Source organism: Delphinus delphis, chromosome 19 (genome assembly GCF_949987515.2).
Source record: "Delphinus delphis chromosome 19, mDelDel1.2, whole genome shotgun sequence".
NCBI classification, from domain to species: Eukaryota; Metazoa; Chordata; class Mammalia; order Artiodactyla; family Delphinidae; genus Delphinus; species Delphinus delphis.
Window position 1 is genome coordinate 18,424,808 of NC_082701.1, and position 20,666 is coordinate 18,445,473.

Sequence of the window (20,666 nt, forward strand, 5' to 3'; positions counted from 1 at the left end):
CCCTCACTCCCACCCCACCTCCCGGTTTTTTCCTAATATTTAAGAAGTGTTTTTGTAGGTTTCAACAACTGCAACTTGAATTTGCATCATGGGAGGTGGGAGGGAATGGCTTAGAGGTGTCTGCCTAAGCTGAAGGCCAACTGTGGAAGTTTTGTTTTCCCTTTTTTTGTACAATAAAGTAAAAAACAAAGATTTGACTGCTGTCTGATCACTGGACTCAATGAAGGGCGAGTAGAGACAGGGGCGACCGACAGTCTCAATGTGGAAAGACCCTTGAAGCCAGCTTGTTTGCCCCTTCTTTCTAGAACCATCTTCCTCATCCCTGACGATTCCGTAGGCAGCCTGCCTTCACATTGTTTCGTGCTACTGTTCTTGTACTTTCTCAATTCAGTTTGTTCACCTCGGGTTGTCAGACCACTAAGGCCTGAGAATTTGGGAAACAGATACATTATTTTCTCCGGAATGCACTGCCTTGAAAAACAGAGGTGATGAATGAACCATTAGGGTCAGGGGTGTTCACCATGGTCATGCAAGGGCTTATCTTTGGGAGTTGGGGTAACCCTCCCACCTTGAGCCCTCAGCCTCACCAGGGTTAGGAATGACTTTCCTAATGACCCAGACCTCTGATGGGAAGTGGGCTGGGCTGAGATGACTTGCTCCCTGATGTTAAGGAAGACAGCCTTCCCTCCACAAGCCTTGGCTGGGTTCCTGCAACCACCAAGGGCTAACGACCCAGGGCCATCTAAGACCTCTCCCTTCACCCCACACCCCTCTCTCACTCTTGGCCAAACTTCTGAAAAGCTCCTTGCCCCTCATGGTCTCCCATTTCCTCACCTCCCACCCACTATTGCCCTGAGGTGACTCGCTGAGGTCACCAACATGTTCATCAGTTACACCCAGTGGACACTTGTCTGTCTCTTTTTTTAAAAATTTAATTTGGCTGCTCTGGGTCTTAGTTGCGGCACAAGGGATCTTTTAGTTGTGGCATGTGGATTCTTAGTTGTGGCATGTGGGATCTACTTCCCTGACCAGGGATTGAACCTGGGCCTCATGCATTGGGAGTGTGGAGTCTTAACCACTGGACCACCAGGGAAGTCCCACTTGCCTGTCTCTTGACTTCTTGGTCTACTCTGCTGGCATCCGCTTCTCCTCATTCTTTTTTTTTTTTTTTTTAATAAATAAGGGATTGATTTTATTTCTTTAATATTTATTTTATTTACTTATTTGGTTGTGTGGGGTCTTAGCTGTGGCAGGTGGGCTCCTTAGTTGCAGCACATGGGCTCCTGAGTTGTGACACGTGGGCTCCTTAGTTGAGGCATGTGAACGCTTAGTTGCAGCATGCATGTGGGATCTAGTTCCCTGACCAGGGATCAAACCCAGGCCCCCTGCATTGGGAGCATGGAGTCTTATCCACTGTGCCACCAGGGGAAGTCCCACCTCCTCCTCATTCTATCCTAGGTGTTCAAGTCACTCTATGAACCCCCAGTTATCACCCATAGTAACCATTCCAAAAGGTGGTCTCTATAGAGACCGCTCTTCCAAGCTGCAGACCCGTACAGACTTCAGTGTATCCTTTGGGATATCTTGCAGGCACCTCATACCTCAAGACCCCAGATGATCACTAACTATCTGGTCATTCAATCTAGAAATCAGTGTATCATCCTTAAGTCCTCGCTCCCTATTTCATCTCTTAGTGAAAGGAGGTGAAATTCGCTCACCTAGACCCGTCCGTTCCATTTCCCGTATCTCTCTCAAATCTGTCTACCTGCTTCCATCCCCATCCTCTTCAGGCCATCACCATTGCTCAACTTCTGCGAAGACCTAAAACTGGTCTTCCTGCTTGCTCTCTTGCCCCCTACAGTCCATTCTGCACACAGCAACCAAAACTATCTTTTTAAAACAAATCTGATGACCTTACACTTACAACTCCTTGTCTTACAATGACCCTAAAAGGCCTAACCCTTGTTTCCCCTCTCCCTTCTCTCACTCCACTCTTCCTAATCACTCACAAGGATCGATCCAAGGGATCTGTCTTTTGTTCCTCAAACATGCCTACCACAGGACCTTTGCACTTGTTTTCTCTACCCAAAATGCCATTCCCCCAACACTACAGATAGCTTGTTTTTCCCATTCTTCAGACTTAAGCTCAAATGTCACCTCACAGGCCTTCCCTGACCACCCTCTCTAGAGAGGCCTTCTTCTACATCTCCTTGTTTCTTATCTGTTTACTTGTTCATTGTCTATCTCTCCAAGTAGAAGGCAACGTATCTGTTCATTCATTACAGTAATCCCAGCACCTAAAAGTGCCTGGCATACATTTTACAGTCAAGAATTATTTGTTGAGGGACTTCCCCGGCGGTCCAGTGGTTAAGATTCTGTGCTTGCACTGCAGGGGACGCAGGTTCGATCTCTGGTCAGGGAACTAAGATCCCACATGCTGTGCAATGCAGCCAAAAGAAAAAAAAAAAAAGGCAATATTTGTTGAATGAGGGAATAAATAGGGCCCACAATGCCCTGGGGATCTGGTGCCCTTGCTGTCCTCTCTGCCCAACTCCAGCTACACAAGCCATCCAAGATTCAAACACACTACACTCTCTTCCCACATTCTGCCTGTACACATAACCATTCCCTCTGCCTAGAATGTTCCTCTTCACCTCTCTTCCTAGTTCATTCAGGGCTCCACTTAAAAGACCACTTCCTCCAGGGAGCCTCCCCTGACCCCCTGACTAAAAGATCTCTATGCATTTGTTTCTTCAGCAGCCTGGATGCCTTCACATTCGATCTTTCTTCCACTTCAGGCTTTGCTGGGCTGTAAGCCCCACTAGGACAAGGTCTGTGTGTCTCTCTGGCTCACTGCACTTCGCCCAGAGCCTGGACCAGTGTAGTCCTTAGTGTTTATTGACTGGTGCTAACTGTGGAGACCGGGCACGTGCCCAAAGAGGTCACCACCACAGACTGCTCAGGCCAAGTGCCAAATGAATAGTACAATCCAGTTTTAAAGGAGTTTCTTGTGAGGGTGGCCAGGGGTGAAGTGAGGAAGGATTTAGGTAAACAGGGAGGAGATAGGAAGGCTTCCTGGGCATATGTAAATTCCTTGGGGCAGGATGTATTGCCCATATTCCGAGACTAAGAAACAGATCAGGGTCATCGGAGTGGAGAATTCCTGATTCACACTGTGGAGACACCTTTAGTCCTGGCCTCACTACTTTGCTCTAGACTCAAGTTCAAACACCTTCTGAGAGTCTCCACCAGCTGATTCCACAGTAACTCCAACATATCTCAGACTGAACTTGTCATTGTCCTGTATCCTCACATCTCCTCCTCAGAGTTCCCCATCTTGGTTAACGATGTATTCAGGGTCTCTCTCTCCTTTACCCCACACATCTCAAGCTATAACAAAAACCTACTACTTCTAAGCTATCCAGACTCCACATTCCAGAGTGATCTACTTAAAATGCAAGTCAAACAGTTCCCCTTGAGGACTCCTCACAGCCTGTAGGGTTAAAGCCCGCAGACTCCTCAGCATACCCTTAGTCCTGCATGGTCTGCCCTGCTTACTTCCTGCTATTTCCCCATATATTCCTATGTTCCAGCCAGTGCCCAGACTCCTGGGCACTTCACTTTTTTTTTTTTTAATAAATTTATTTATTTTTGGATGCATTGGGTCTTCGTTGCTGCACGCAGGCTTTCTCTAGTTGCAGTGAGAGGGGGCTACTCTTCATTGTGGTGCGTGGGCTTCTCATTGCTGTGGCTTCTCTTGTTGCGGAGCACGGGCTGTAGGCGGGCGGGCTTCAGTAGTTGTGGCTCGCGGGCTCTAGAGCACAGGCTCAGTAGTTGTGGCGCACGGGCTTAGTTGCTCCGCAGCATGTGGGATCTTCCCGGACCAGGGCTCGAACCCGTGTCCCCTGCACCGGCAAGAGGATTCTTAACCACTGAGCCACCAGGGAAGTCCCGAGCTCTCTTATTCTTATTACACTGGCAATTATTTTCCTACAGGTCTGTTTACCCCACAAATTGTGAACTTCTTGAGGAAGTGTAACTGTCTTATTTTATTTTTGCATCCCAGCACGGATGCACCATAAGAATTCTTAACAGCGCACCGTAAGAGTAACAGCTCAGCATACTGAGCCGAGTTTCTCAGGCACTGACTTGTCAATCCCCACAACAACCTAATGAGATAGGTACTATCATTATACCCGGTGACAACAGTGTAAACTGGGGCAACAGAGAGCTCGTTTGCTCAAGTTCGTTTGTCAAGTCCACAGATTTAAATTCAGATGATTCCTGGTCTTAACCACTTAGGACTACTGCCTCTATAAATGCTTGCTGAAGACTAAAGAATCAGTGATGGCCCCAAAGTATGTGATTTAAGACTTTCCTCATTTAATCTCATCTTCTGAAGGAAGAGGGCTGTCATATACCCGTTTTAGGACTCCAGACACAGAGAGTAACTGAGATGGAAGCGCCAGTCTAAGCATCTACTGCGGCTGGGAAAGGCCCTTTGCTCCAGAAGAGGGACTGTGAGAGCGCGCGGATATGGGCACACACTGGAGAGTAGAACTGAGTCGGAGTAAGGGTCTGGCCACTGACTGGCAAGCTGTGGAGAGGAGAGGTGGGGGGGGGGGGGCGGTCCAGCGTGGGTTCCGGAAGCAGGAAAGGCGAGCAGGTGTGGGATCTAAATTAGGATGACGGCGGGGAGGGCGCTCCGCTCAGACTGGCACAGCTCGGCCTCTGCCCTCAGCGGAGGACCCTCATCTCGGGCGTCTGTTGCTTCTCAGGCCTGGAGTGGGCTGAGACCCGCCCAGGAACACGGGGAACCGAGGCTCGGACGAGCCCCCTTCAGGTTTTCTGGCCTGAGTTGCTGCGTCCCACTTCAACTCTGGCCTCTTCACAGAAGCGACTGCACGCTTCAGGGTGAACTCCGGGGTGGGGGCGCTGGGGGGAAAAAGAGCCGGGAGCCCGGAGGGAAGGGCGGGGGAGCCTGGGCCGGAAGGCGTCCCAGGCTCGGCTGGGAGCCGGCGCTCTCTTTCGACGCCACCCGCTGCCCCCGCCCCGGAGCCGGCCGGGACGGCACAACGTCTCCGCCCCCAGCGCACCGCGCACCTCACCTTGAACGCCGCTCCACCCACCGCCATCCTATTGGGCCGGCCGGGCCGGGGCGAGACGGCAATTGGCCGAGGTGGCTCCCGAAGGCCCCGCCCATCTCCCCGCCCCCGTCCCCGTCCGCCGGTACTTTGGACGGCGGCGTGGCGCCCCTCCTCCCCGCCCGGTCCCCGCCCCCTGGAGCAAATGCTGCCGAGCTGCGGCCGCGGGGCAGATGCACGCGCTCGGGCCCTTCTAGCAGGCGCGAGCAGTCGCTGGGCGCGCGAAAGCGAAAGAAGGAAGAGGAAGGGAGGGCGGGGGCGGGGTGTTGAGGAGGGGCGGGAGGAGGAAGAGGAGGAGGTTGGAGCGCGCTCGCGCTTGGCCTCGCGCCCGCGCGAAGGGAGGGGGGAGAGGGGCGCGCGCGCGCACGCTCGCGTTCTCGCTCGCTCCATCCATCCATCCTCCGGTCGCGGCACGCGCGCGCGCTCCGGGCTCGCGCCGCACCCCCCGCCCGGGAGAGGCGGGCTGGAGTGGGGGGCGGGGGGAGGGGCGCGCGGACGGCGCGCGGACTGCGCGCGGGCGGGGTGAGGTGAGGAGGAGGAGGCGGCGACGGGACGAGAAGGGAGGGGAAGGGGCCATGGCCGCCCGGTGAGGCGGCGAGGCGGGGGGGCGGCCCGACCCCCCGGCCCCGGGCCCTGGGCCCCGGGGAGAGGCGAGGACGGACCGACGGACATGGGGCTCCGGAGCAGCCGCCGCCGCCGCCGCCGCCGGAGGACGCGGCCCTGAGAGGCCGCCGGGCCCCGGCGCGGCCCCCCGGGCGGGGTGAGTACGGGACGGAGACGGGGACGGGGGAGGGGCCTGCGGGGGGCGGGGGGCGGGGCCCGAGGCGGGGCTTGGGCCCCCTCCCCCCAGGTCTGGGTCAGCGCCCCTTCCCCTCCCCCCGGGCCGCCGCGGAAACGCCCGGCTTCCCCCGGCTTCCCGGCCCGGCCGGGGCCCCCCGCTCTCCCCCTGTCTGGGTCCCCCCTGGGCGGGGCAGGGCCGGCCGGGGAGGGGGCGCGGGGCCTTTGTTAGGGAGCCAGGCCCCAGCCCCCGGGACAATAGAGACACCCTCCCGGACTCCTCTCCCCGGCCGGCCGGGGCTGTCGGCGGGCGGGGAGGAAGAGGGGCCGGGACGCGTCCCACTCTGCCCACTCTCTAAGGGTCGGTCTGTCCCGGACCGGCGCCGGCCTCCGGCGGCTCGGCTCTCCTCCCCCCAGTTGGTATGATGCAGCAGCAGTGCCGCAGGGACGGGGGAAGAGCCGAGGCCCGGCCTCCTACCCTCCCCAGTGCCCCCGGCTCATTTGTCAGTCCCCACCCCACTCTAGGCCGGCAGCTCCTTAAACTCGTACCCACCGTTCAGAGGGGCCCCGGACTGTGGGCGCTGTTTCTGAATCCTTTGGTGGGGATTCCTGGACTTTGGGGCTCTTGGAGAGACTTCCGGGCTGGTCCTGAGGGAGGGAGGGTGGTTATCTAAAAGAAGAACAGGTAAGGGGAGTGCCCACTCTTGGCCTGCCAACCCACCGGACTCTACCTCCTCTTGCTCATGGTGGCTAGAAATGCCCCTTTAGCTCTAGATTTCTGTGGGCTCTGCTCCCCTTCTGTAGTGGCAGGCTTATTGCAAGGGAAGATAGAGTGGGGTGAAGGTTGTAGGGTCCTAGGGCCATTCCTACTTCTGGTAGCAGTACCCCCCCAAGTGGACATCCTGGCTGAAAGCAGAGGTGGCTCTGAGGAGAGCCTAGCGAAGGGAGGGGAGTGTATTTAGGAGTCTGTGCAGTTCTTTGCCACACCCTGTGGGTTTGCTTTGAGGCCTTAGAGTTCCTTCTCCTCCCCCTGCTGCATTGCACCATGGGTATCGAAGAGGGGTTCGAGTTTTGGGGACCTGGGGGGAGCTGCTGCCTGCTGTAGACCCAGACTCTGATTGGCAGTAGAGTCCAGGGCCTGAGTTCAGGCTTGGGAAGGACTAGGCCGCCCTTGGGTTTCAGGCCCTGAAGGACCATCCAGACTTAGTGAGCCTAGGCTTTAGGGAGAGGTAGATCCCGATGCCACCATCGAGCTCTGGGCAGCGAGGTGCGGAGGGGAGGTGGCAGTCATCAGAGGTGTCTTGGACTCACACCAACACCCCCACCCCCATGTGTGCAGCCGTGTTGCCGCCCGCTGTGCTATGAGCAGTCAGAGCGCCGTCTCCACAAGAGTTTACAAATGAAAATGGAGGAAATGTCTTTGTCTGGCCTGGATAACAGCAAACTAGAGGTGAGGGCTCCCCCACGTGTGCCTCCAGTTCTTTCTCTTGATGTTTCTTCGTCACTTTATCTGGCATCCGCACCAGAGAGGAATTTGGGTAGTCAGCCTTGTTCCTTAAAGGGAATAGCCAGCTAAGAAGGCCCGAGGATCCAGAAGAAGAAAGAACTCGAAGTCAAGATGGGGAAAATGGCAGAGAAAGCATTATTTTTGACCAGGGCGAATTGGCAGGAGATTTGGTTGGTGAGAGTTGCTTTCAGTCCATGGGACTATGACTCTTGTGACCCTGGATGTTCTCCCCTGGGCCCAGGCCATCGCTCAGGAGATATACGCGGACCTGGTCGAGGATTCTTGTTTGGGATTCTGCTTTGAGGTACACCGGGCTGTCAAGTGTGGCTATTTCTTCCTGGACGACACGGACCCTGATAGCATGAAGGATTTTGGTGAGCTTCAGGGTTGAAGGAGAGCAGTCTAGCCCTGTCCTGGGAGTGCTTGGAGGGTCCTTCTCTGGCAGCCGCACCACATGTAGAACGTGGAGCTCCTGTGAGCTTAGGCAGGGGCTTTGAAGAGGCCGTGGGGCCATGGGTGGGAACGAGAGGTGAGGGTCCCCTGCCCGCCCTGATCGACACGCCTCTCCTGTCCCCAGAGATCGTGGACCAGCCGGGGTTGGACATCTTTGGACAGGTTTTCAACCAGTGGAAGAGCAAGGAGTGTGTTTGCCCCAATTGCAGCCGCAGCATTGCCGCCTCCCGTTTTGCTCCCCATCTGGAGAAGTGCCTGGGAATGGGTCGGAACAGCAGTCGAATCGCCAACCGCCGGTGAGGGCTTCTCCCCCTGCTAGAACCAGAGCGGCTCACCTTTTGCAGCCCGTTCCATGGTGTAGCCCTCCAGGGGCATTAGTAGGGCACAGAGGGTGGGTCACGCTTGGCCCCAGATGCTCCACTCTACCTGTGAAGTCGGGGGCAGAGAGGTGGCAGCCTTGACCCTTCCTCTTCCCTACCCTTGGCAGGATTGCCAATAGCAACAACATGAACAAGTCTGAGAGTGACCAAGAGGATAACGATGACATCAATGACAACGACTGGTCCTATGGCTCAGAGAAGAAAGGTGTTTGGGGATCTGGGGAATTTGGGGGCCATTGGGGTGAGGCGGGCTCGCAGGAATTGGGTATGTAACAGTCACAAGTTGTTATCCTGAATGAGGGGGGAGAGTGTAGCTTTGTACTTTGCTTTAGGTGCCCTTAGATTGGGAACTTAAAGTGACCCTACCTTTTATCCTTTTGTCCTACACAGCCAAGAAGAGGAAATCAGACAAGGTGAGAGCTGGGGCAAGCATGAGGGAGATTTGGGCGAAGGACACATACCCTCCCCTTTGGGTAGGGAGTCCTCGGGTGTCTTGACTCAAGTCTGAGGTCGCTGGGTACCTCTCTGGGTTCTGGGATGAGGGTGTCTGGTGGGCAGGAGGGCAGCAGAGGCCTTGGGGGAAGGTGGGAGGAGGGAGTCTGGGTAGACGGGCCTCTTACTGATGGGGAAGGGTAGGGATTTGAGGATGCTTCTTTGTCAAATCTTTTTTCCTTCCCTGGGTTCTCGGCTCCCCCTTATCGTTACCCTTTCCCCAAAGCTATGGTATCTCCCATTCCAGAACCCCAATTCCCCTCGAAGATCCAAGTCTTTAAAACACAAAAATGGTAAGTGGGGCTGGAACAACGGGAGTGATTCTAGCTGTGTCTTCTGGGACTCATTGCTGGAGGGCAGAGGGGGGCGTGGGGGGCGGGCCGGGGTATCGAGGGAGGGCCTGTGATCCTTCTGTCACCCCCACTTCCTCTCTGGTTATTTTCAGGGTTCTCTGTCTGTACCTCTGCATCAAACACCCTTCCCCTTCTTTTTTCTTCTTCAGGGGAACTTAGCAATTCGGATCCTTTTAAGGTGAGTAGGGGCTGCCCCTTGTAGGTTCCCTCTCATTGTCCTTGTTGTGGTTGCGTGGGATTGGACAAGTGGGGATCAGAATGCTGACAGCCAGAAGCACTAGATGGGGTATTTAGGTCTTGCATATGTATGTTCTCTGTAGGTCCCAACCCCTTACCCCTGTGCAGGTGGGATGGAAGGGATTGTTGGAAAACTGCTGGGCAGTCTTAAGGCCTTCTCACTTAGGAAGGGATGAGAGGGACTGATTCTGCACCCCCCCACCCCAACCTCCCTTCTTTGGCTGCCCCTTCTCTAACCTGTACCTCTGGTTCTTGCCCAGTATAACAACTCAACTGGGATCAGCTACGAGACCCTGGGGCCGGAGGAGCTGCGTAGCCTGCTCACCACGGTGAGGGACCAGGGAAGGGGAGGCCCTCGGGAGCGAGCTGAGCCACAGGCAGTGGTTGAGGCCCTGAAAGAGGCTGCTGACGTGGCAGTGAGGGCACCTAGGTCTCTCTCTGGAATTAGGCTTCCTGGCCATTGGTGGTCTGGGGCCGTCTGCCGTGGACACCCTGGGGCCATTTCTGCTTACAGTCTAGCATGTGTACAGAAGAGAATGTCTAGTGTCTAGAGTAGGCTTTCCTCCATCCCTCCTTTCAGCTTATATTCCTCTTCCAGCAATGTGGGGTGATTTCTGAACACACCAAGAAGATGTGCACAAGGTGAGCTCAGAACCTAGGAACAGGGCCAGGGGGCCCTCCTGCACACTCACCCTGGGCACATGGGTCGGGAGTACCCCTGGACTTGAGCAGTGGGACTCCCACCCTTCCCCTCCCCTCTTCTAATGGTCAGGCCTTAGGCCACAATCTGGGGGCTCTCCGTTCATCCCTTCCCTGCCTTTGTCCATCCCTCCCACCTCTGCTGAGGGGAGGGGCTTCACCTGCATTCCTCAGACCCTTCCTGCCTTGTCAGGGTCTGATAATTCTCTCCCCACCAGGTCCCTGCGCTGCCCCCAGCACACGGATGAGCAGCGGCGAGCCGTGCGGATTTATTTCCTTGGACCCTCGGCGTGAGTGACCCTCCAGGAAAGGTGGTGGGTTGTGGAGATTAAGGATGACGATTGGTATCCCTGAAGCCCTTCTCTGGCCTCTTCCCTTTCCAGCGTCCTTCCAGAGGTCGAGAGTTCCCTGGATAATGACAGCTTTGACATGACTGACAGCCAGGCCCTGATCAGCCGGCTTCAGTGGGATGGCTCCTCCGATCTCTCACCCTCTGATTCAGGTTCCTCCAAGACGAGTGAGAATCAGGGATGGGGTCTAGGTAGGTGATACAGCTGGGCCCCGGGGGCTCTCTGCCCGACGCCAAGGACGGGGAGCACCTTGCGTTCCCCTGCCACGAACCTGCCCTCAACCCTCGCGCCTCCTTCTCTTCAGGTACCAACAGCTCCGAGTCACGGAAAACCAAGAAAAAGAAATCCCATCTGAGCCTGGTAGGGACTGCCTCTGGCCTGGGCTCCAACAAGAAGAAAAAGCCAAAGCCTCCGGCACCCCCGACGCCCAGCATCTACGATGACATCAACTGACTCGGGTGCAAGGGATAGCCTTTGGCTGAGCAGAGCCCTCCCTCCCGACCCCCACCCAGGTGGCATAGCCTGGCAAATGGACGGCTGCTGGGGGTTTGGGCTTGGGAAGTTTGGTGGGCCAGGCAGGCAGAGGATCCAATTATGCACCCCTGGGGGGTGTCAGGGTCTTCTGCGAAGGAGCACGAGCCCTCGGCGTGCAGGACTCAGACCTGGACATATTATGCCTTGGACATAAGTTCGGTGGGGAGGCGGTTTTCCTATTTATTCTGTGAGTTACTGGATGTCCAGCTAGGCCAGGGGCCTGACCTGGGCACTGTGCCAGGGCACTGCCGCCCCCCACCCCAGGAACTGGACTAAGCCCTGCCGAGGAGCATCGTGGCTACCCGGGAGGCGGTGGGTTGGAAGCTGAGCCTGGAGGGGGCCTCCCCCAGCTGCCCTCAGCAATGTGAATGGGTCCGGTGCTTGCAGCTGAGGAGCAGGGCTGGGCGTGTCCTGTCTGTGTGCAGAAGAAGCCTATCAAACGCCCCCATCCCAGGGGTAGGCAGGCACAGCGAGCTGTCTGCTGAGGTAGGCGTCCAGAACTGCCGCCGCCTTCCCTGCCCCTCACAGGGGCAGCCCTTTCCCCTCAGTCCCCATGGGCCTCCTTGGCAGCGGGAGCTGTCCTTTTGTTGTTGGGTGCCAGGAAAGGGCCTCCAGCCTCTACAGCTTCAAGGGCAGGGGGAGGGTAGGAAGAGGGAGCTGTGTATCAAAATGACTCCCCCCCTACCTCTCCTCCCTGACCCAGGGCTGGCGAGGAGTGGGGCCCCAAGGTGAGAGGGAACGGTGCTGCTTTATTTGAAATGTTTTCTTACCTCATTCCCTGCCCCAGGAAGGGGCCCAGCCTCACCCTCCTGGGGTGGCCCCATGTTCCTCCTGCCTACCCTGCCCCACTGCCCTACCAGGGCAGCCCAAGTTCCCAACTGCTGCTTGCCACCCCCTCTTTAACCTTGACCAGCTCCAGTTCCTCTCTCGATGCTCCTGCCTCTGAAGCCTGCCCTGTTTCCCCTTCCTTAGCCGCTTTTAAGTTATTTATTCTGTACTTGTGGTTTGGGGCTCTGAGGAAAATCCTGCTCTTTTACTTCTCCCCCCTTGCTAGGAGTGGGGCAGGAAGAGAGGGTGGTCTCTGTGCTCGGGGCTGTCAGCGGAGGGGGAAGGGGTGCCACGCCTAGACAGTGCCCCTCTGTGGGACTGTGTGCCAGTGTGCCCACCTGCCTGGTCTACATCCTGAAGAGATGTATCGTCCCACCTCCACGTGGGCACCGTGGCTCTCAGGAGCCGAGCTGGAGGCCTGCAGTCTGGGCGGGGAGCAGAGCTGACTGACACAGGGATGGAGTTGACCCTGAGCCATGTTCTCTGGCACTCGCAGGACGTGTCCCCTGTCCTCCTCCCAGGAGGAGCCATCCCACATTTGGGTAGCTAGTACCCAGGACTGGTTGGACTGATTTGGGTTAGGGACCCTAGAGGGTTAAGGGAACAAGAGATAGGGCTGTAGTACCCTGTCTGGAACCCCAATCTCCCCCTGGGGTGGCTCTGATTGTGGCTGACGCCTGGTTACAAACTGGTTTTTAACCCAAGAATTGATTATTTTTTAAAAAGCCAAATTTTGGCAGGAGTTAGAATAAATCCTGGGGCCTGGGCTCCTCTGTTCTCGCTCTTCCACAGCCTTCTCCCTCTAAGGGAAGCCAGAGGGAAAGGAAGATCTCAGCCAGCCTCCAGCCTGCTCCCAAATGAAGACTTGGGAGTAGGTTGAAGGTGAAGGGAGGAAGGCCGCGGGCCACTCTTCCTTCTGAGAGGCAGCTGCAGCTCAGGCCCTAATAAGTACACCCTTTCACCTCTGGCCTCTCCCTTTCCCCCTTCTGGTTGGAGGAGGGAGAAGTGGGAAGTAGTTTGGGAACTGGTTTGTCCACATCCACTTCCCCATTGTTCCCTGGCCCGCCCTCAGGGCAGAGCCCCCTGCCCAGGCTGGGTAAGAGATGGGCTTGGTCCAGCAGAGACCCTGAGGGAGCAAACCCCTTTCCTTCCGGGGAGAGTGTGCCCCCCCTACCATGTAGTTGAACAGGGGCTAGGAGCTCCCCACTCCCTTCCCTCTAACAGCAGGCTGTGTGGGTTTCAATTCCCATCCTTCCCACCCCGGCTAGGTGTCGTCCACCCTGTATTCTATCATGTGTCTGAGTGTGTGTGGGGGGGTTCTGTACTAATTTCCATGGCCGGTGGCTTTTCCTTCCATGCATCACTCCCCCCCGCATGCCCAGGGGCCACCCGCCTGGCATTACCGCATGCTGGGGTCATTGGGGGAGGGGGGTGGGGCTCACGCTGTCCTGTGGTCTTGAGATTTTTATTTTTGCATATGTAATCCATCCTGTACAGGTAGCTAACTTTGTAAACGCTGTGTATTCCCCCTGCCCCCATGGCTGCTGGTGTAAATAAACTGCATCTCCCGTTGGTAGCCCGGCCTACCCACCCTCATTCCCGGGTTGCTGGGGGCAGAGCAACAGCGTTCTCTCAATGTCACAGGAGACTCCACGGCCACAAAATGGAACTTTATTCAGTCACAGACACGGCCCTCCATCCAAGAGCCCCAGAGGCAAGGGCCTGGGGCCCAGTGCTCCATACCCAGAGCTCGTCCTTGGAGCTGGGCAGAGTAGGACACTGGCTGAGGGCCAGAGCTGCCTCTTGCTTACAGCCTTAGGCCTAGGGTAGCAGCAGCTGTGGCCCGGCCTCTCCCAATGCTGGGGGCTTGGCTTTGTGCCCCAATCCCCTTCCTGACTGAGCTCTATAAGGGACTATTTTTTTTAAAAAGAATATAAGCAAAGTGCTTTGAAAAGAAAAAGAACACTGGAAACCATCCAGAACACAGAGAACACCCTATTCCCGCTACGGGGTGGAGGGAGAAGGTGGAGGTGGCCAGGTGCCTACAGGGAAGGCTGACACTTCACTCCTGCCCATGTGATTTCAGTCTTGAAAGATGGATATTCCACGAGGGAACCGAAAGATACTCCAGGCTCCCTATAGAAGTATGCTGGGGCCATGCTGAACTGCCCTGACAGGCAGCCCTGGGGGCTGAGGAGCAGACATGCAGGATAATGGAAAGAGCTAGGGCCACGGCTGGGAGGGAATCCTCAGAGCCCAGGCTCCCCACTGAGCTGGAACACCAGCTCACCTCTGAACTTCAGGACCTTAAAATTGAAGGAAGATGACATTCTCATTTCTACCTGAGTTGTGCTTGCACAGAGGGGATGTCTGTACCCTCGTGGACGTGAAGGGGAGGCCCCGTGCCTGCCTCCTGGGTCCTATGGAGGGGGACCCACCACATCCTTTCCACCCTTCCCTCCCAGGCCCTTGGGCCCAGCTCTGGCCAGGAAAGGGGGGAGGCCATAAAGGAGGAAGACCACGCCTTTCATTTTCTCCCTACGGTCCTTATCGTCCATACATCCCAAATACTAGGAAGCTGAAGAAGACAGTGACCCCCACCAGGGAGACAGTGGCAGGTGCTGTGAAGAACTGACGGTAATTGATACGGAAGTACCAGACCACACCCAACAGCACCACAAACACAGGCACCATGAGGCTGCCCACACTGACGCCGAGGCTGGGCGGCTCAGTGGCTGAAGAGGGGGCCAGGGAGGCCGAGGGGCCTGGAACAGCTGACCCAAGGGGTGAGTGGTGACAGTGAATCACACAGTTGTCGGTAATGTTCAGGGAACGCAGTGTGCGGCCTGGGTCCTGCAGCAGGCGGCCCTGGTAGATCAGTTTCATCTGGCTTTCTTGTCCAGGGAAGTATTTACTGTAAGGATGCGACAGACAGAAGGACAGACAGAGGGCAAGGAATGAGAAGGCCGGAAGGCCTGGACCAACAAAGCAAGGCACTGGGGGGAAACTGCAGGGTGGCTTTCTAAGGAAGTACTCCCCCACCCGCCCTGTAAGGGCCGCACCTGATGCTTCCCTGCTGCTCCCACGTCTGTATCAGCCTCCTCTGAGAAGACCAAGGGCTGGGGGCATGGGGTGCAAGCAGCCTCCCACTTCCCAGCCCACCTACCTCTTCAGAGCACCCACAGTATCCTCTGGCCTGGCCACAGCCAGCTCCTCGGTGTCGTTGAGGAATTTGAGCCGCACATTGATGAGGCAGGCGCTATCCTCAGATCTCTGGGGCACCTCTGGACCGCTGCTCCCCGGGCCCGCTTGTCTTTTGGGCAGGCCTTGGATGTCAAGCAGATGCTCAAGGCTGGGCTCAATACCACCCCCAGCTCCGGGTTCCCCTGTGGAGTCTCCCCCACCTTCGCCAGCCTCTTCAGCCTTCTCATCATTACCCTCTGATGGATGTGGGAGTTCGGTTGGCTCTGGGGTGACTTGGCCCGCCACCAGATGGTCCACATGCCCCAGGTGGAGGACGGATGTGTCGCCAGCTGACACAATAGTGCCCAGGAGCTGGCTGCTACCGCTGTCGGCTACGTAGGTAGAGAGCCAAGCTAGGACCAAGGCTAGAATCAGCACCGCCACACCTGCCACCACAGTCACCTCATTACCCACACCCTCAATAAGGGTGACATCAGAGAGCTCCATGGCCTGGCTGCTGACTGGGTCCACACTGCGGGAACAAAGGGGGACAGCATCAGCAGGGCATGAGGGGTCGCAAGCAGGTTTCCTGTTTGTTTAGGCTCTAACTGACCCAGCCCCGAAAGAAAATGGAGTTCAGTGTCCTGTAGAGACACAGACCTTCCGAACTCTGGACCCCCAATCTACAGCTAAGGACTTACCCCTTGCCTCTAACCTGAAACGCTGGCTTTCAGGTTCCACGCCCTTCCTCTCTCACACTCCCACCCCCCGAGTAAGCACGGATCATCAGGAAAACCTTACAGCTTTGTTGCTGCTGCTGCTGCTGTTACTGTTCGTTGCTTTTTTGGCAGGTGGGGAAAACATTTGCTTCTGTGAGCCCTGAGTTTCTCTAGGATTTTTATCTATTGGTAAAGCAACTATGCCCCCCCTGAGATGCCTCCAAGGTGGCTTCAGAGAAGCCAAAAAAGCCCGGAGTATTTTATTTGGGGCCCCTTTGAAGGCACAGCGCAGCCACTCTTGCCAGATTGTGTCATTTGAACTCAGTCTCATTCACGGTCACGGATCTACGTCCAGATGTCAAGAGCCAAAGAAAATTAATTTATCAAAAGCAAAGTCAGACCAACCCAAAGGGACAGCCCAGGAGGGGCCATCAACAGACACTATGCAGCGGACATTGTGTCTGCCTCCTCCGAAATTCTTCGGGCAGCAAAGCAGAACAGACACCAGAAGGACCACCCTCCTGGGTCACTGTAGGCTCACAAATGCAAAACCACTACCTGCATGGAAGTGATTCGGACAAGATTCCAAAATGGCTCTCACAATGCATATCACAATCTCCCCTCCTGTCCTGTGTTCTCCCTCGGCAGTTTCTTAGAAAGGTAGAAAGGATATCTGCTTGCTCCTTGGAGTACCTACTCTTTCCCTTAGAGAATCTGCTGCTTTCAAAGCTGTCCCTGGGCAAATCCAGTCTGATGATTATCATTACCGGACTATTCTCACAGCACCTATAAAACTTCATTATACTTATCTACCAGTCCATCTCTCTACTAGACTCCTGGAAGATAAGGTTCACATGTATTTCTCCATGTACCGTAGTGCCCAGCATAACCCCACAGTAGCTGCTCAAAGAACACTGCGGAACATATCAACATCTGAATACTTTTCACATCCTTATTTAGTACGTGGGCCCTGGGATCAGGAAAAACAACAAACAAAAAAACTCCCAAACTAACTATAACCCCCTTTGCCTCTTACTAGCTCTGTAACCTCAAACAATTTTCTCAGAGACTCAGCTTTCTCATCAGTAAAATGGGGTTAAAAATAGTACCTACCTCATAAGGTTGTTTTGAAGATGACGGGAAATCATCGAAGCAAAATACTTAGCACAGTGCCTGGCACATTGCAACTGTTCAGTAAACAAACAGTAGCAGTCATTTATCACTCCCACAACTAACCCCTAATGGTAAGAAGGTTAACGGCATTAACCCTGATTTAAAGAAAAGGAAACTGCGGCGAACAGAGGCAAAAACGACTAGCACAGGCACAGGGAACTTTCGAGGGGAGGGACTGGGCAGGACCCCAGGTCTCCCTCCTCAGAGGCCTCTTTGCTCGCTCCTCAACCTGTGAGCGACCCTGACGGCGCGGTGAGGAGGGGTCCCCGATCCTGCCTTTTCTGACGCGAAGGCTCCGCGTTTGGGCGGTCCTATTCCCGCGGCGCTGGAGAGGAGTCCGTGGGCCCACCCAGCTCCGGCCGCCGTGGCCAAACCCGCTTCTCCCAGCCCGCGACGGGTAGAGTCAGGTGAGGGGTTCACAAACCATCCACACCCCTCACACTTCGGGGCGGGGCCGGGAGACTGGGGGCGGGGCTTGAGTACGCGGGGGAACATGGGAAATTAAAGGGGATCTGGACCGGTACTGTGCCTGGATAAAGAAGGAGATCCTCACCTGAAGCGGCCAGACTAAGTGTTTTGACTTCGCCAAGACGGCCCGTGGACTCACCTTTCTGTAGGGGCCGGGGGAGGGGCTGGCTAGCCCTGATTCTGTCCAGGGTCCGGGCTCTTCCGGCTTCTCCCGGAAGCTGTTAGAACCAGAGACAGGAAGTTCCGCCTCCGCGCCTTGCACTGATGACGACAAGCTACGTAAAGCGGGCTGACGTAAACGTATTCTTTAAATAAAAGGGACAGGTTTCTCAGCGGAAGGAGGGGCGGAGTTATAGTTGGCGGGATCCTGGCCCTCCCGGGGCAAGGCCACGCCTGGTGGGCGGGGCCTAAGGAGCCCATGGATGAGGGGCGGGGCCAGGAGGGAGTTAACGGGAGGTGCTTGGGCAAGGGGTGTGACTTCGCGTCTGGATGTCCGAGCGGGCTGGCACCGCTGGGCAGACCAGAGCGGCGCTTTCCTCTTCGCAGCCTTTTTCTTCCGGCCTTGCTCCCAGCCTCCCGGGCTGATTGGATTTACTACTGCTCTGCAACGCGCACTGAGCTCCGGGTTAGCGGAATCAGCCGGGACTGGTCTTTCTGATCTCAAAGAGCCCAACTCAGGGCTAGTCGAGATGACAGACAAGGAGACAATTTAGTCACCAGCCGGTGCTCCGAGAATGCGGCCCCAGGTAGTGTGGAACCTTGGTAAATAAGGCAAGAAAGCATTTCAAAAGAAGGCACAGATTCATTGCAGGCTTAGGACACAGGAAAAGCAGGAGCCCCAAGAAAGACAGGGAAAAAAGGTTCAGCTTACAAGAATTTACAAGAATTTATCCGGATTTTTGAAATTAAAATTTGTTCTAAAGACGTTTTGGGGTTTTTGCTGTTGTTTTCCGGTGAACTATTGATTGAAGTGTAAATAATGCTGACGGGAAAACTCAAAAGCGAAGAGCTCGTTAGTTTTCACCAACTGAACACATCGGTGGAAACAGGACTCAGATCAAGAAATAGAAAATGAGGGCTTCCCTGGTGGTGCAATGGTTAAGAATCCTCCTGCCGATGCAGTCGACACGGATTCGAGCCCTGGTCCAGGAAGATGCCTCTTGCCGCGGAGCAACTAAGCCCGTGCGCCACAACTACTGAGCCTGTGCTCTAGAGCCCACGAGCGACAACTACTGAGCCCACGTGCCACAACTACTGAGCCCGCGTGCCACAACTACAGAAGCTCGTGCGCCTAGAGCCCGTGCTCCCCAACAAGAGAAATCACTGCAATGAGAAGCCCGCGGACCGCAACGAAGAGTAGCCCCCGCTCTCCACAACTAGAGAAAGCCCGTGCGCAGCAACAAAGACCCAATGCAGCCAAAAATAAAGAAAGAAAGAAATAGAAAATGACCCCAGAACTGCCCTTCAGGCCTCTTCGCCACTAACTTGCAAAGAGTAGTCACTACTATGATTTCTGTCACCATAGTTTTCTGTTTTTGTATTTTGTATAAGTGGAATCAAATAGTATGTACTCTTTGGTGTCCGGCTTCTTTTTTTCTTTTTCAGTCTTTGCTTATTGTGGTAAAATATACATGAAATTTACCATTTTAACCTTTTTTTTTTTTTTGCAGTACGCGAGCCTCTCACCGTTGTGGCCTCTCCCGCCGCAGAGCACAGGCTCCGGACGCGCAGGCCCAGCGGCCATGGCTCACGGGACCAGCCGCTCCGCGGCACGCGGGATCCTCCCGGACCGGGGCACGAACCCGTATCCCCTGCATCAGCAGGCGGACTCTCAACCACTGCGCCATCAGGGAAGTCCATTTTAACCATTTGTAAGTGGCTAATTCAGTGACATTAATTCACAATGTTGTGCACCCATCATCACTATCCATTTCCTTTATTTATCCATTTCCTTTCCCTCCTCCTGCCTTTATTTCTACTTTCTGTCTCTATGAATTTGCCTATTCTAGCTATCTCATGTAAGTGGGATCATACAATATTTGTCCTTTTTTGTCTGGTATATTTCACTTAGCATGTTCTCAAGGATCATCCACGTTATAGACCATATCATTTCATTCCTTTTTAAGGCTGAGTAATATTCCATTGTATGTATATACCACATTTTCTTTATCCATTTATCTATCAATGGACATTTGTGTTGTTTCCACCTTTGGGGTATTATAAATAACGTTGCTGTGAGCACTGATGTACAAGTATCTGTTTGAGTTCCTGCTTTCAATTCCTTTGTCTGACTTCTTTTGATCAACATTATGTTTGTGAGATAAAAGGTACTATTTCAATTTCTGCATAAATGTACGTTTTGGATTTAAAGTTCAGTGTTTTTATTGTGATGAACACAGGAGAAGGCAGGGCATCATAGTACAGTTAAAGAAAATTTTGAAGAATGAGTACAGATTTACCAAGTGAAGTTCCAAATAGAGAGAACAGCAGGCTCGAGGGCTCTCAATAAATATTTGAGGGAATGAAAAAGCACTGAGTTGAACCACTGTTAATGCTTTTGAGAGTTTATTATATGCCAGGTACTGTGCTAAGCACTTCACATACATTATCTCATGGAGCCCCGTCAAGTACCTCATGTTGTATCCACTTTACAGATTTGGAAACTGAGGCTCAGAGAGACTAAATAATTGTCCAAGTGATGCAGTTAGTGGTATAGCTAAAGTTATCCAGTTCTCCCTCCCTCTCTCTCTCCTCCTCTCTATGTATGTATGTATTTTATATATATATATATATATAAAATATAATCTTATTGTCAATATTTGGTCCCTTACTATTTTCACTTAGCTATTACCATAAAGCATTTCACATGTTGGTGAATATTTTTGTAGCATCAGAGCACAGTTTTAAATAGCTGCTCAATAGTATTACCTTCCACGTTGCAGTATACTTTTTTAAATTAATCATCTCACTTGGATAGACATTTAGATTGTTTTCAGTATTTTGTTTTTAAACCACATTTTAATAAACATCTTTATGACAGTTATTTGTACACATCCATGATTTTTTTTCCCCTAGGGTAAATTCCAGGAAGTGGAATTACTGGGTCAAAGGATGTTCACATTTTTAAGATTTTTGATACACGGTGCCACATTGTCCTTTAGAAGGTTGGACCTATTTTCATTCCCATCAGCAGTGTGAAGAGCACCCCTTACTGTTCTCTTCCCAAAAAACAGGGTAGAGGCTAGAGAGGAACAGGGAATATTGGCGGGGGTGGGGGGGGCCTGCGGCTTGGGAGATGTGAGACTCCTGAAGATGTTTATAAGCCAAGAGGAAAGAGCAGAGGAGAAGGGGAGAAGTGAAGATAAATGC

At 54.3% G+C, this 20,666-nt stretch overlaps 2 protein-coding genes and 1 long non-coding RNA gene across 9 annotated transcripts; 1 reads left to right on the plus strand and 2 right to left on the minus strand.

Moving 5' to 3' along the window:
• Positions 1-3,668: 3,668 nt before the first annotated feature.
• LOC138413894 (uncharacterized) lies at positions 3,669-7,242 on the minus strand. The gene is made up of 3 exons (XR_011246278.1): positions 6,653-7,242; positions 6,475-6,569; positions 3,669-3,905 (listed from the first exon to the last, which is right to left on the minus strand). It is a non-coding gene; the product is annotated as an uncharacterized lncRNA (long non-coding RNA).
• Positions 5,234-13,327, plus strand: ATXN7L3 (ataxin 7 like 3). Of its 4 annotated transcripts, none has more exons than XM_059997813.2 (13): positions 5,234-5,904; positions 7,261-7,371; positions 7,670-7,802; positions 8,006-8,177; positions 8,369-8,466; positions 8,652-8,674; positions 8,980-9,046; positions 9,199-9,284; positions 9,604-9,672; positions 9,942-9,985; positions 10,261-10,332; positions 10,426-10,583; positions 10,697-13,327. In XM_059997813.2, exons 2-13 carry the CDS (start codon positions 7,321-7,323, stop codon positions 10,843-10,845), a joined length of 1,122 nt encoding a protein of 373 aa, XP_059853796.1. In that variant the 5' UTR covers positions 5,234-5,904; positions 7,261-7,320; the 3' UTR covers positions 10,846-13,327. The 4 variants fall into 4 exon arrangements, with proteins under 4 accessions (XP_059853796.1, XP_059853798.1, XP_059853797.1 ...); XM_059997815.2 differs by having other exon boundaries at positions 9,256-9,284; XM_059997814.2 differs by having other exon boundaries at positions 9,001-9,046.
• An 81-nt stretch (positions 13,328-13,408) lies between these two features.
• TMUB2 (transmembrane and ubiquitin like domain containing 2) lies at positions 13,409-17,523 on the minus strand. 4 transcript variants are annotated; one of them, XM_059997817.1, is made up of 4 exons: positions 17,437-17,523; positions 16,770-16,843; positions 14,921-15,469; positions 13,409-14,668 (listed from the first exon to the last, which is right to left on the minus strand). In XM_059997817.1, the coding sequence occupies exons 2-4, from the start codon at positions 16,802-16,804 to the stop codon at positions 14,302-14,304; spliced, it is 951 nt and encodes a 316-aa protein (XP_059853800.1). In that variant the 5' UTR covers positions 16,805-16,843; positions 17,437-17,523; the 3' UTR covers positions 13,409-14,301. The 4 variants fall into 4 exon arrangements, with proteins under 4 accessions (XP_059853800.1, XP_059853801.1, XP_059853803.1 ...); XM_059997818.1 differs by having other exon boundaries at positions 17,383-17,440; XM_059997820.1 differs by lacking the exon at positions 17,437-17,523 and having other exon boundaries at positions 14,921-15,080; positions 15,192-15,469; positions 16,770-17,248.
• Positions 17,524-20,666: the final 3,143 nt, after the last annotated feature.

Coding starts and splice junctions, on each gene's coding strand:
- TMUB2 (XM_059997817.1), bottom strand. CDS start 16,804: ATGATTTCCCGTCATCTTCAAAACAACCTTATGAG. Junction 15,470..16,769: donor CTTCAAAACAACCTTATGAG/GTAGGTACTATT, acceptor TTGTTCCCGCAG/TGTGGACCCAGTCAGCAGCC. Junction 14,669..14,920: donor ACTGTGGGTGCTCTGAAGAG/GTAGGTGGGCTG, acceptor GCATCCTTACAG/TAAATACTTCCCTGGACAAG.
- ATXN7L3 (XM_059997813.2), top strand. CDS start 7,321: ATGAAAATGGAGGAAATGTCTTTGTCTGGCCTGGATAACAGCAAACTA. Junction 9,285..9,603: donor GCAATTCGGATCCTTTTAAG/GTGAGTAGGGGC, acceptor GTTCTTGCCCAG/TATAACAACTCAACTGGGAT. Junction 9,986..10,260: donor ACCAAGAAGATGTGCACAAG/GTGAGCTCAGAA, acceptor TCTCCCCACCAG/GTCCCTGCGCTGCCCCCAGC.